The sequence below is a fragment of the Odontesthes bonariensis genome, chromosome 17 (genome assembly GCF_027942865.1).
Source record: "Odontesthes bonariensis isolate fOdoBon6 chromosome 17, fOdoBon6.hap1, whole genome shotgun sequence".
NCBI classification, from domain to species: domain Eukaryota; kingdom Metazoa; phylum Chordata; class Actinopteri; order Atheriniformes; family Atherinopsidae; genus Odontesthes; species Odontesthes bonariensis.
The window spans coordinates 34,625,170-34,638,848 of record NC_134522.1 but is presented as its reverse complement, the minus strand read 5'-3'; the positions used below and the strand labels follow the sequence as shown (position 1 = coordinate 34,638,848).

Genomic DNA, 13,679 nt, shown 5'->3' with positions numbered 1-13,679 from the left:
AAGACCTTTTTTGACTTTTTGGTCTTACCTTAATATTAACATCTGAGCTCTCATTTATGAACCTCGCCCAGAAAATCTCCAAATGTTCCATAAAAAAAGCAGTATTTATTAAAAACACATCTGTTGTATGCACATTGTAATTAGCTGTTGATAAATCACACATATTCCAAAACACAATGCTTGTTCATTGCATTCAGATATGTCCGCAATCAACCATATATGGCAACAGAACATTGAAAAAATATGTGGAAATCTGTGTTCTTTCCAAGAATAATGGTCATGACAGCCAAGAAAATAAACTTTACTTAACTGGAGATTGAGCTGCTCCTTTCTGATAATTTAAGCCAACCAAAAGCTGCCGTTTAGTCAAGTTAATTAGTTCTTATAAGATAGTTATCACCAATTCTTATTAATTTAGCATCTGTGCAGTGGAGAATATTTAAATTAAAAAGCTCAACGGCAATAAAAAAATAAAAATATGAGAAATAGAGCACTCCTGTCTGAGTCCTCTATAGATATCAATGTGAGGTAGAATATCATTAGCCAAGAACACATTGAGACTGATATTTTTGTAAAGAGTGGTAGCTATTTTTCTAAAACTTTGAATTAAAACTTTTATCCAATTCAAGGTCATGGGGGAGCTGAAGCCTGTCTCAGTTACCACTGGGCTAGTGCCTAGCCGACTCACAAAAGTACTCAAGAGCAGAAACAGCAGCGGCTGAGTTAAGACGAGGTTTATTCAAGGAGAGGTGGTGTGGAGAACCAGAGGAGGTATCCAGGTGAATGGGAGATGATTAGATAAGGTTAGAGTGTGAAATAAATCCAGGGAATTGATCTGGTTAGTTCTTACAGAGTCCAGGAGGGTTCCGGTGCAGAGGGGGGGTTTCTGGAACCTGCTCAGTCCCACCTAAGGCCCAGACACCAGAACGAACACCACAGCAAGACGTGATGGAGACAGAGGCAGGCTACATCCTGAACAGGTCGTCAGTGCATCATACAAACAAGATAAACAACCATGCATGCCTTTGGTCAATTTAAAATAATCAGTTAATCTCATATACATATTTTAAGCATGCTTCTAAACTTCTAAACGAACCAATACAAACATGGGAAGAATATATGAGCTCCATGCAGAAAAGCCCTGAATGATTCAAACCAGGAATCTTGTTGCTATGGGGCGGCAGTGCTAACTACCCCACCCTGTAGACCTGTGAGAGGGATTATAGTATTGTGTGTGTGTGTTCCTCTTAGTGCTGCAGCAAGGTGAGATGTCCCCCCTGTGGCTGAGCAGGCAAGGAAGACGCCACCCCAGAGCCAGTGGGACCAGCTATGGTCGGTGCATTTGCAGTCGCTTGAACTCTTTCAGTGGAAGGAGGGTGATTGTTTGCATTTTGTTTTGGTTGTTCTGTTAATCATTTTGTTTCCTGTTTTTCTCAACAGGTTCCATTAGGATTGTGTTTTTCTTTTGTTTTGTTTGAATAGCCTTACTATTTCTTTCTAAATAACTAACTCTTTAACATCACCCATCAGTTCTTCTTGTTTTATTTCCTCAGCCCGGGATGCTTTATTGTTATCCCATAACAAATTTGAATCTAGAATTAAACAAATATTTTTACTTACGAGGCTTCCTTTCATAAGCCTGAACAGGGGTTTTAAGGTTTTATAATTTCATTAAAGAAGACTCAAGCCTGATTTATGGTCGGTGACGCAAGACGCAACGCAAGACGCAACGCAAGACGCAACTCAAGCCCTTGCGCGGTTGCAAGCCCCCCCCCTTGCGTGCTTGTGTGTGTCACCTCAGCACACGCAACCGCCGACAAAGCAAAATGAAGCATAAACGTCTCGAGCCATTAACGTAAGCGCAAGACGCAAGAGCAAGGGCAGTTAAAAGAGGCATAAATCAGCCTTCAGTCTCATAGCATAGTGTTAGAATTGGCTTTGTTCTTAGACATTATGAATGAAATAGTCTCTGTACTTTTCCACGATGACCTAAAGTGATCCAGGAATGGGAAGACAAAACAATTGAGAAAGCAGGTACAGATTCACACACACACATTGTTTTGGCTGATCCAGAGAATATGACGAAGCATGTTGAACCTACTCATGTCCAATCATACTCTGTCGAGTGTGAGTCCAACCTATGAGGCTATAAATGCAAATGATACCCGGAAATGGAGGCTCAGTCTGACGGACTTCCTGCGGGAGCTCTGTTCCACTGAGCCCAGCGCTGATATGCTTTGACGTGTGACCACCAATAAAAACTTTATTTAACTTGAGATTCCTCCGGCTTGTTCTTGAGCTGCCATTGAAAGAATCGATCTAACAATAGATTGAGGCAAATTATTTATAATCTGAATTTGAAAATTACATCGCACACAAATGATCTAAATACAAACTATTCTTACATGGGGATTAGAACAACAAGGTCTTGCTTAGTTGATCCAGTTCATTCTCCATCCTCAGTCCATTCTTTGAGACAGCCTCCATCAGATGTTTAATGTCCTCCCAGAAGATTATGCAGAATTCAAAATGCAGCCTATCAGGACCAGATATAAAGGATTGATGGATAGTAGAGGTTGATGAGGACCCAAATGCAGGCAATAACCGGAGACTTTATTTAAACAAACAAAAGGCACAGCCATGCTGGATAACCAGGAAACTAACCAGCTCATAACTAGGAGACATAGAACAAACGCAACGGCAAGGATCTGACAAAGCGTGAGATAAACCACGACCCTTATAAACTAAAGGGACCGATGAGACGAGTGACAGCATCTTAAGTCAATTAACTAGAGACAGGTGTGTAGGAGAGCTGAGAAAAACCAAACCAAGGTAACAGGGGACAATCACTCTTATGTGAAACAAAGACTAAATAAATTAGAAACTAAACTGACACCAGGACTGAAAGACAAACACAAAAACAGAACTGAGGCAAGACAAGACATTAGATAACTATGATTAAAGGCAGGAATAACAGCCAAGGAAAATCATAAAAGAGAGACTAGAAACAAAAAGGCACACCAAGAATAGACTAATATAAAGAGAGAATACATTTGAAGTCAAGCCCATAACTCCAAAATACGAAGAACACAAACCACAAAAAAAGAATCAAACAAAACACAGAAGACATGGAAATCTAAGCCACAGTCACAAAATAAAACAGAAAAACCACAAACCTTAACACGAGTGTTAAAATGTTATTTTTGCCCTGGTCATGGAACACTGGACCAGCTCTTTATCATCACAAGGATACTGCAAGATGCGAGGGAGTTTGCCCAACCAATCTTACTACGTTTTGTTGACTTGGAGAAGGATTACAATCGTGTCCCCACGGCCAGAGGTTGGAAGATTTTCTGTTTAGTCGGGTTAGGATTGCAACCATTTGATTCATCAAGCAGAGGCCTCCAGCAGGCACTTTGTTAATATGCAGATAATTAGCACCTCCGAGTCTGAGGTCCTGGTCCATGGGGTTGTTCAGTCGTCATCTATGGCCGTGAACAGTGTGTAGTTACCAAAGAAATAAGATTGCGAATACAAGCAGCGGAAATGAGCTTCCTCTGAGGGGTTGCTTGACTCAGGGTGAGGACCTTGGTCATCTTGCGGGGGGGGGGATGAAAACGATGAAACGATGCAGTACACACGCCACTGTGTCACGCCACGCTGTGAGACAATAGAGAAGTGTTAAAATTGGCTCCCAGCGTCAACGTGTGACTGACGCAAAGACGTTTTAGCTGTAACAATGGAAACGAAACGAGGCCGTTTTCAAACTTTCCCACTCTGGAACCCGTTTTCAAAAACTATCGTTTTGGGGTAGTGGGAACGCCGGCTCCGTGTGGCCGCGACAGCGAAACGATAAGAAAAAGTATCGTTTACAGTGAAAAACGTTTTCGTGTAGCCGCAGCCTCAGACGTGTTCCACCGGGGGGAGGCCTTTGGGCGGATCAAAGATTTGCTGGAGAGACCTCATCTCTCGGTTGGTTAGGAATGATTTGGAAGTACAGCAGGAGGTGGTGGGTGAGAGGGAGGTTTGGGTATCTCTGCTTAGACCGCAGACCCCATGACCAGGACCCAAATAAGCAACAAAAAATGGATGGATGGATGGACTATCATTGCAGCTTGACTTGGCCATTTAACTGAACCACCATTCTTACAACAGTATGCTTGCACTGGAGAATTACTGAGTTATTGACTACAGTATGTCAGTCTGAAGTATGCTGTGGACTGTGTGAGAAAACGTTCCAGACACTTTGACTCCCTCTGTGGGAGATCATCTACATCTAGAATAGCTCAATTCACTGCACAGACGTTGTCTTAAAGTTACTTCACAAGTCATTTTGTCAGATGATGCTGCGGATAAAAAAAATCAGGATTTTGTAGCGTCTGATACTTACCAGCTGTCTTTGGGGCAGGGTGTCCTGATAAGAGATTCAAGTAGTCTAAAATAAAACATTTTGAGAATAAAAAATTCCTCAGTTAGTGTGTCCAGGAGGGGCTCACCAGATAATTCTACATTATATGGCTATGTGACTGTTAATGGGAACGTGCAGCATCTTCAGAGTTACCAAATATGGGAAGGTTTTACCCTGGGAGACGCACCACAGAGGGACAGAGATTGCACGGATATTTTGGGCTTTGAAGATCTCTCCAGACTTTATGCATCATTCTGTAATTCTGATACGGACCTGGTTGGCAATAAAAGGTTTCTGTGTTCGACCAAGTCTGTGTCAGCAGAGATGGAGGCTGTTTGAAGGCGACCATCTCTCCCACACCATCGTTTTATTAGAGCAGAGTGGCAGTCTGGATGGGTTTTTCTAAATCCTAAAAATACCAAAAGGACAGCAGAAACAGTGTAACTGACTGTGCAGACACTGTAAAACACATCTTTTAAATATAATAAACGTAAATGCAGACATTTACTCCGTATACTTCCAACATCAATATTTCCCACTTATAGTATCTAAATGAATAAATCAAAGCCCCCTACTTTAAATAGTGTATGGCAATGGGCCACACTACAATATACAGAGAAATACAAAGATTAAAAATGAGTTTTTAATCTAACTCAAGTGTTGTTTGGATCAAACAACACTTCAAGTCTTCATTAGCTTCTCTCCAATCTACGGAGACATGGAGTGAAACCACCAGGAGGCACTGGTTAAATAAAGAAAATAAAATGTTATAGACAATGAAGATTTTAAAGGGGGCCTCTTTTATGAACCCATGACTGTTAAAGCTCCTGACAGGCAATCTGTGTACATCCCAATCACAAACATAACGGGACACTGTGTAAAAATGACAGAAAACAGAATGCTTGTGAGTCCGGTAAACCAATATTTTATTCACATTAGAGCTTAGAAAATAAATCATATGTATGTTGAAAGGGACGCATTTGACCATTTCATGAGAAATATCAGCTAATCTCAAATTTGATGGTGGCAACATGGTTCAAAACAGAGACTATGGCAGTGTTTTCTGACCATGTCCACATATGGCTGCTTATTCACATGACAGAGCTTTCAGCTGAATTTATGGATGGCACAACAAACTGCACTCGTAGACAAAGAGTTCCTGAGCCAATCACATCTGTTTTTATTGCAGTGCTGCCTGTGGGCAAGAAGATCACAGACATCTGATGTCTTAAGCCCTATTCGGACGGGACTAGTTCAATGGGGGGACGTATGGTAATATTGGTTAACCAGACGACGCCAGGGAGAAGAAATGACCAATTCGGACGGGACAAGAAATCCCTGTAATATTCATCTAACATGGGAGGAGTTTTCTTGAATATAAAGCATTCTGCTCCAAAATTATTGTATACAAACGCAGAAGACTTTTTTGTTTGTTTACCTGAATGATAAGTATTACTAAAACGTATTGTACAGTATAACAGAACAGAAGATTTATTCATTTTTGACCTTAATGTAAAGTACTGTTCACCAAAAGTTTTGCTCAGGATACTTATTTTACCTGAATGTAAAGTATAGTTTAAAAAAAGGATTGCACAACGAAATTTAAGTGTCATTTTCTATTTTACACCTAATTGTTTCTCTCTTTAAAAGGATGTGACGACATATTCCGTACTTATTACCGAAGGTCGCATTCGCACGGGATTAGTATTACCTATGGTAGATACTCCGGACCGTTTCACAGGAGGTAGAATTCTCGGCAAAGTTTACCGACTAAAGCCCTATTCGGACGGGACTAGTTTAATGGGGGGACCTGGGGTAAAGTAATAATAACCGGGAAATCTAGTCCCGTCCGAATGCGCCATGTCAGTAAAGATAGCGGAGTATGTCGGTAAACTTTGTCGAGAATTCTACCTCCTGTGAAACGGTCCGGAGTATCTACCATAGGTAATACTAATCCCGTGCGAATGCGACCTTCGGTAATAAGTACGGAATATGTCGTCACATCCTTTTAAAGAGAGAAACAATTAGGTGTAAAATAGAAAATGACACTTAAATTTCGTTGTGCAATCCTTTTTTTAAACTATACTTTACATTCAGGTAAAATAAGTATCTGAGCAAAACTTTTGGTGAACAGTACTTTACATTAAGGTCAAAAATGAATAAATCTTCTGTTCTGTTACACTGTACAATACGTTTTAGTAATACTTATCATTCAGGTAAACAAACAAAAAAGTCTTCTGCGTTTGTATACAATAATTTTGGAGCAGAATGCTTTATATTCAAGAAAACTCCTCCCATGTTAGATGAATATTACAGGGATTTCTTGTCCCGTCCGAATTGGTCATTTCTTCTCCCTGGCGTCGTCTGGTTAACCAACATTACCATACGTCCCCCCATTGAACTAGTCCCGTCCGAATAGGGCTATACTCCGCTATCTTTACTGACATGGCGCGTTCGGACGGGACTAGATTTCCCGGTTATTATTACTTTACCCCAGGTCCCCCCATTAAACTAGTCCCGTCCGAATAGGGCTTAAGATAATCCAAAACAGGTTTCTTTTCTTTCTTTGGTGTTAAAACAAGGATTCAGAATAAATAAGAAGAATTTCCCTTTATTCCTTTTTTATGCACCATATCTGTGGAACTGCAGGTCTGCTACAACTCTGCATTTATTTAGTCATATTCAGTTTGATTACTTTGACCAATAAAGTTCATTGCAGTATAGAATCTTATTGGATTTTTTCTCATTTAACTTTTTATTGTATGTATTGATGTTGATACATTTTGTTTTAATAGATTTGATGTTTTTTCTTGTTAGATTGTGCAATATGAATAGGTTTGCCGAGCATTACAGTAATAATGTTGATGATGATAATAATAATAATAATAATAATAATAATAATTCTGGAGCATATCCCAGCTGTCATTGAGCAGGAGGCAGGGTGAATCCTGGACAGGTTGCCAGTCCAATCACAGGACCACACAGAGACAAACAACCACATTCACTCCGAGGGTCAATTTAGAGACACTTATAATGCATGCTGATATGCATGTTTTTGGGCGGTGCGAGAAAGCCGGAGTACCCTGAGAGAACCCAAACATAAACAGGGAGAACATGCAAATTCCACACAGAAAGGCCCCAGGCGGGATTTGAACCAGGAACCCTCTCACTGTGAGGCGACAGCACTGAAAATATATGTATATATAAAAAAAAAATCAGTAAATGACAAAGGCATAAGTCCAACAGTATTACAGCATCCAGTTCAACTGTAGATGCTTGAGACAGCCATGATAGATTGATAGATTTTGTAATTAATTTGATCAGTTTGTTCAAGACATGAAGGCAGATCATGTACAGACATTCACTGATGGTCAAAAGGAATAAATGAAACATGCTCAGCTATAACAGCTCCAAGGTAAAGATAAGAAATGGAAAGGAGAACTTCAGGTTTCGGACTGCCTGCCGTTCTGATGGGGAAGTAGAGCCAAGTGAAAGCAAACTAAATTCTCTTATCCACTGATTCAGTATCTGCATTTTTCTAATCAGAACTCAAGAAGTTTCAGTAATTGCCAGGATTTGATGAAAGAAATAATTTTAAAATCTGTCACGGATGATAAGTTGAGGCATTTAGGTGACTTTAATGTGGATCTAAGCATCACTGGAAATTAGGAGGAGGATAGATTGGCTACAGAAGCTGTTAAGGAATACTTTGTAGAAATGAATATGAAGTGCACTGCATCAAAAAACATCAGTCAGAAATGGAAACAATACTGGCAACTTCTGACAGTAGGCAGACATCTGCAAGGCAAAGTAAGATATGACAAGCTGATAGAAGAGAGGAGGTGTGATGCCAAAATGACAGACAGGCCATATCTATTCAAATAACACTCCTCACATTATTCAGATGATATAAATGAGCAGGCTGAAGCAGCTGAGCCTGGCAATAACTGTTCTAAATCTACTTTGGAAGGAAATGACATGGTGGCAGAAATGGAGAGAGTGACAAAAAGGAAAAGGTCTGAAAAATGTTCTGAGCTGGGGAGAAAGACCAGGACAAAAACCGGACTGATAAGAATACGATGTGTCAGCATTGACTAGTATCCTACACGGCAAGTCAGTGTGTAGACCCGACTTGCTTTATGATGTGTTTCAAAGTCTTTTCAGACTGCATCAGCAAAACATTTTAGTTAATTTCTTATGGGTTCCATCTCATTCAGGTATTGAAGGGAATGAAGTTGCAGACCAGCTTGCTAAGGATGCTTTAAATGTTGAAGATCAGTTGAACACTTAGTAAAGCAGAAGTTAAGCACATTATAGTCTCTAAAACGATAGGCTTATGGCAGGGGCAGTGGGACAGGGAGAGTAAGGGTAGCTTCCTTCGCACTGTACAAAAGCAGGTTCCCACTAGAAGGCAGTTTAGCTGGAGTCGTAAGGAAGAACAGGTAATAACTAGGCTTAGGATAGGGCACACTAGGCTGAATCATACTCTTCATATCATTGGCAAGCATGCCACAGGTCATTGTATTAACTACAGGGAAATGGAGACTGTCCGTCATGTTTTGTTAGAATGCCAAGCGTACAGCATAGAAAGAGGTATTCTGCTAGAGGAGGTTAGAGAACTGGGGGAGACCAGGCTCTCTCTTGAGGGACTACTTTCCAGACATCCCAAGCTCCAAAAACTAATTTCAGGGAGATGCTTATCGAACGCTCGTTGAACAGAGCATCGCTTTGGACAGATACGCACAGGTTTCACACCTCTCCCCACACCCCTCTCTCTCTCTTGCCTGCGCAGTCGAAACGCGCATGGTGCACGAGTTATTGTATTGCCTGCACGCTCTTACCCGCATTGAAAAAAAAAAAACACTCCCTCGCATAGTCTAAAATCCGGGATATTTTATCCGACTCGCGGGCATCCGTGATTAACTATCAATATCAGGGAGACTCCCGGAACTTCCGGGAGACTTGGGATGTCTGACTTTCCTTTTCTGTGCCCTCAGCTTGGACTTTTTGAAAGGGTTCAGTTTATTTTTTATTTAGTGAATTGTTTATTTATTTGTCTATTTTTTACATTTTTTTTTATTTGATTTTGTCACTCCGTCGACGCTCCACACCCGCAGTTACATTATTGTACCGTTGGTGGCGGTAATGCAACATTACGGATGCTAACTGCCAAAAAATTACAAGAAGAAGAAGAAGAAGAAGAAGAAGAAGAAGAAGAAGAAGAAGAAGATGACATATTCAATCCAGCAGGTGGCGGTAATGCAACATTACGGATGCTAACTGCCAAAAAATTACAAGAAGAAGAAGAAGAAGAAGAAGAAGAAGAAGAAGAAGAAGAAGAAGAAGAAGAAGAAGAAGAAGAAGAAGAAGAATACGATGACATATTCAATCCAGCAGGTGGCGGTAATGCAACATTACGGATGCTAACCGCCAAAAAATTACAAGAAGAAGAAGAAGAAGAAGAAGAAGAAGAATACGATGACATATTCAATCCAGCAGGTGGCGGTAATGCAACTTAATGGATGCCATCTGGCGTGAATCATCAAAGAAGAAGAAACAGAAGTTTCTGGTAGATAAACAGTGTGTCCGACTGTTTGTCTCTCCGCTGGTGAGAGGCTTCCCGAGGAGAACCTCAGGCACTGTGGATGTTCCAGCTGCTGGTAGCGGCCTACGGCAGGGACTGAAGGCAGCGAGCAGGCGAAGCTAACGCTGCAGGCGAGCAGCTAGCTAGCTGTTGGCTAGCAGCCGAGATGTTCGGGTGTTTGGTCGCTGGCAGGTTGGTGCAGACCGACGCGGTGCAAGTCGCCTCGGACAAGTTCGTGTTCACTCTGCCAGATTACGAGAACGTGAACCACGTGGTGGTGTTTATGTTGGGCACGGTGCCGTTTCCAGCCGGCATGGGCGGAGCCGTGTATTTCTCCTTCCCCGACCCGGTGAGCGGCGGCCCGGTGTGGCAGCTGCTGGGCTTCATCACCAACGACAAGCCCAGCGCGATCTTCAAGATCTCCGGGCTCAAGTCCGGGGAGGGAGGGGCGCACCCCTTCGGCATGGTGGCCTCCGTGTCACCGTCCGTGGCTCAGGTCGGCGTGTCGGTGGAGTCTCTGGAGCAGCTCGCCCAGCAGATGCCAGTAACTAGTGCTGCCGTGTCCACCGTGGACTCCTTCCTGCAGTTTACACAGAAGATGCTGGACAGTCTCTACAACTTCGCCTCATCGTTCGCCGTGTCGCAGGCGCAAATGACGCCGAACCCGGCAGAGACGTTCATCCCGGCCCGCTGCATCCTGAAGTGGTATGAGAACTTCCAGCGGAGGATGGCGCAGAACCCCAACTTCTGGAAAAGCTGAACACCGCAGACACGGACTTCTCACTCAGTCCTCACAGTGCCAAGTTCCCCCTCAGCGTGCCCGCGTCGCGTGCCCGTGCCTCGCTCTGTTCACCTTTGTTAACATGAGACGAATCTTTCAAACATCAGATACTTTGTTCAGGCAAACCTCAGAGGAAGCTCTGAGATGTCGGTTACACCAAGAAGCTTATAAAAGGTTGCCATAATGATGTGACTCGCCTCTTTCTTTTATATATCATTTACAAAAGAGCTGTGTTTCCACTTTAATACTCAGTTTAACTTTGGGACAAATCCTATCTGCAACACCAGGACAATCACAAAGGAGCCCTGAAAGTCGCATTTATTCTTAAATAAAATCTAATCTCACTCACTTACCCTGTTAACTTTTTATTTAAATTTTTTTAGGATTTAGTAAAGCTGTGATGTTGCTAAAACATATTGAACTGAGGTGTGCTTTCAAGCTATTCCTGGAGCTTCAGACCTAGTGTCATGTTCCTTCACAGATGGAATTAGCTTTGATCATTTCAGTGGGATTCAGTCCTGAATCTATGGAAGTCCATTTTCCAGGACATCCGATGTTCTGTTCCAGTCACTGAGCTGTGAGACGAAATCCAACAAGATGTTCAGCGTTCATCCAAACATCTTCCTCTGATAGAAACTACCACACGTTATCAAGTTACTCTGTCACCTTACAACTGATGAGGAAGTTTGGACGAACATTAAAATGTCTTGTTCTCCTGATTATCTGGTGATTTTTATTAATAATAGTTAGCAATCTACCTTAATGTTTAGTGGGTAGATTTTTCCTGGACTTTAAGTTAAACAGTCTCCACAAGCATTGATATTCTTCATAACCCACAGAGGAAGAACACAAGATGGTCTCCAGCCCAAAAAGTACCGCTTCAGTAACAGATGTAGGATCGCAGCATGTACAGAAAGTTTGGATGTAAAAGTCCAGGTTTCAGACGCAGTATAACAAACGGATAAACATGTATCACAAAGTTCCATCCACCTGCTCAGCCGATCCTTATGGATTCATTCAGCTCAAGGTTGCAGGGGTCCCAGCTGCTGCTGTGTGAGAGGCAGGACAGTCCCTGTACAGCCACAATAACCAAATACAAAAGGAAGTATGAAGCAAGGATTCCTCCCACTGTCCAAAAGCATGCATGCTGGCTTAACTGGCGTCTCTAAAAGTGAGTGTGAGCGTGTGTTTGGTTGTTTGTTTCTGAGTGGCCCTGTGATGGACTGACGACCAGTCCAGGGTGAACTCTGCCCCTCGCCCAATGACAGCCGGGATAGGCTCCAGCCCCCCCGCGACCCCACCGTCGGATTAAGCGGGTGTAGAAGATGGATGGATGGATATTAAGTAAGGAATAAACCAAGTTTGCAAACCGAGGCGAACCCCAGTCTTCATGTGATGTTTGACAGTGTGTTTCTGTGAGTTTTATTTAGTACAGAATAAATAACCTAATGATGCTCACAAGTGGAAACTGGATGTTTCAGTATGAAGTGATGTTCGTTTGAGTTTTTCTCTGCCAAATGCAGGACCATCACAAGATTGTTTGCAGTTTTCTCCAAATGTTTCTTTTATCACCAATAATTACACCTTTTCATTCTGTAAACCTTTGTCATCTTTTTTTAAAGTATGATTGTGACCCACTGTAATATATATACAGTGTTTACTGAGAAATGAAACCTCGACACATTCGTAATGTTACTTTAGTTCACATACTGTAATATTTGACATGTTTTCTGTGCCCATATATTTCTCATTTACAGGTTCCTCATGCTTTTTGGAGTGTGTTTTACGTTCTGTAATGTTAAATAAAACATTACTTTCCAGCGCTGCACAAAGCTGCAGATTCATCTCCACCCTGCTGGGAGTGGAGTCTGCTCTCTGCCACAGAGGGAAATCTGGCTGAAGCTCCAAATCACACATGATAGCATAATGAAATGTTGCTTTCTTTTCAATGGTAAAACAAAATGGCGTGTCAAAAATATTTTTACAGTTAAATGCAAAGTTATTTCTCAAATAGTTATTTAGCTCTGTGTGGAGAAATAAGGTCGACATCTTTTTAGACCCGTAAAAACAATGCAGGCCAAAAAAAGCTGTGCCGATAAAGTTTTTTCCACTTTGTAATTTCTTCTCACAACACTTACGAGACATTCTGGTATTAACAGTGTGTTTGTGTAAATGACCCATCATGAAAACCTGGGCATCTGGTGTGCAACTTAATTCAGTTAATGCAAACATAATGAAGATCTTCCTGCAGTCATGCCAAAAATACTCCAGCTCTATAAATATATATATATAGTTACTCTATTGAGCAAAATAGTTAAGCAGTGTAGCTGCAAGTTAGCAACAGATGCTAGTAAACAAAGCTATCTCATATGTGTGCAGCTTACCTCGTAGTAATGCATTTGTTCCAAATATTACTGTGTTTAAACATTTTGTTTATATTAACGTAATGAAAGAATTGCAGACCTAAACGTTTATCAGAAACACGCTGATGATGTAATGTTAACACACAGAGTGGTACACATGTCAACACGATGAGAATAAAAAGGCAACTCATCCACACAGCTGCAGGTTGTCTGAAATACAGAATGGAACAGTCCAACTGGGACGATTCAGCTGACAAAGTTATGGTGTAACAATAAAGAACTTTGCTTTCTCTCCACAACAACTGCCAGAGGTGGACCTCATTACAGCTACTGAATCTGCAATGAGGAATAACCCAATCTCTGAGGCAGAAGCAGAAAAGCTACGTTACATCAGGTAGTTACATCAGAACTCCTCCCTCTAAGCTCACACCACAAGAAAGGAAGGGAGACATCCCCCAGCAGATACTAAAACATCTTCATTTCGCCAGCAGACAAGTAAAGATGCTCTGGGGTTCTCAACACAGCCAATTATCACAGAAAAAT

General features: G+C 41.7%; 1 protein-coding gene across 1 annotated transcript; it reads left to right on the top strand.

The window, feature by feature from the left end:
- The first annotated feature begins 9,916 nt into the window (after positions 1–9,916).
- On the top strand, positions 9,917–10,957 carry hikeshi (heat shock protein nuclear import factor hikeshi). The gene has a single exon (XM_075448244.1). It carries the CDS (start codon positions 10,159–10,161, stop codon positions 10,750–10,752), a length of 594 nt encoding a protein of 197 aa, XP_075304359.1. The 5' UTR covers positions 9,917–10,158; the 3' UTR covers positions 10,753–10,957.
- Positions 10,958–13,679: the final 2,722 nt, after the last annotated feature.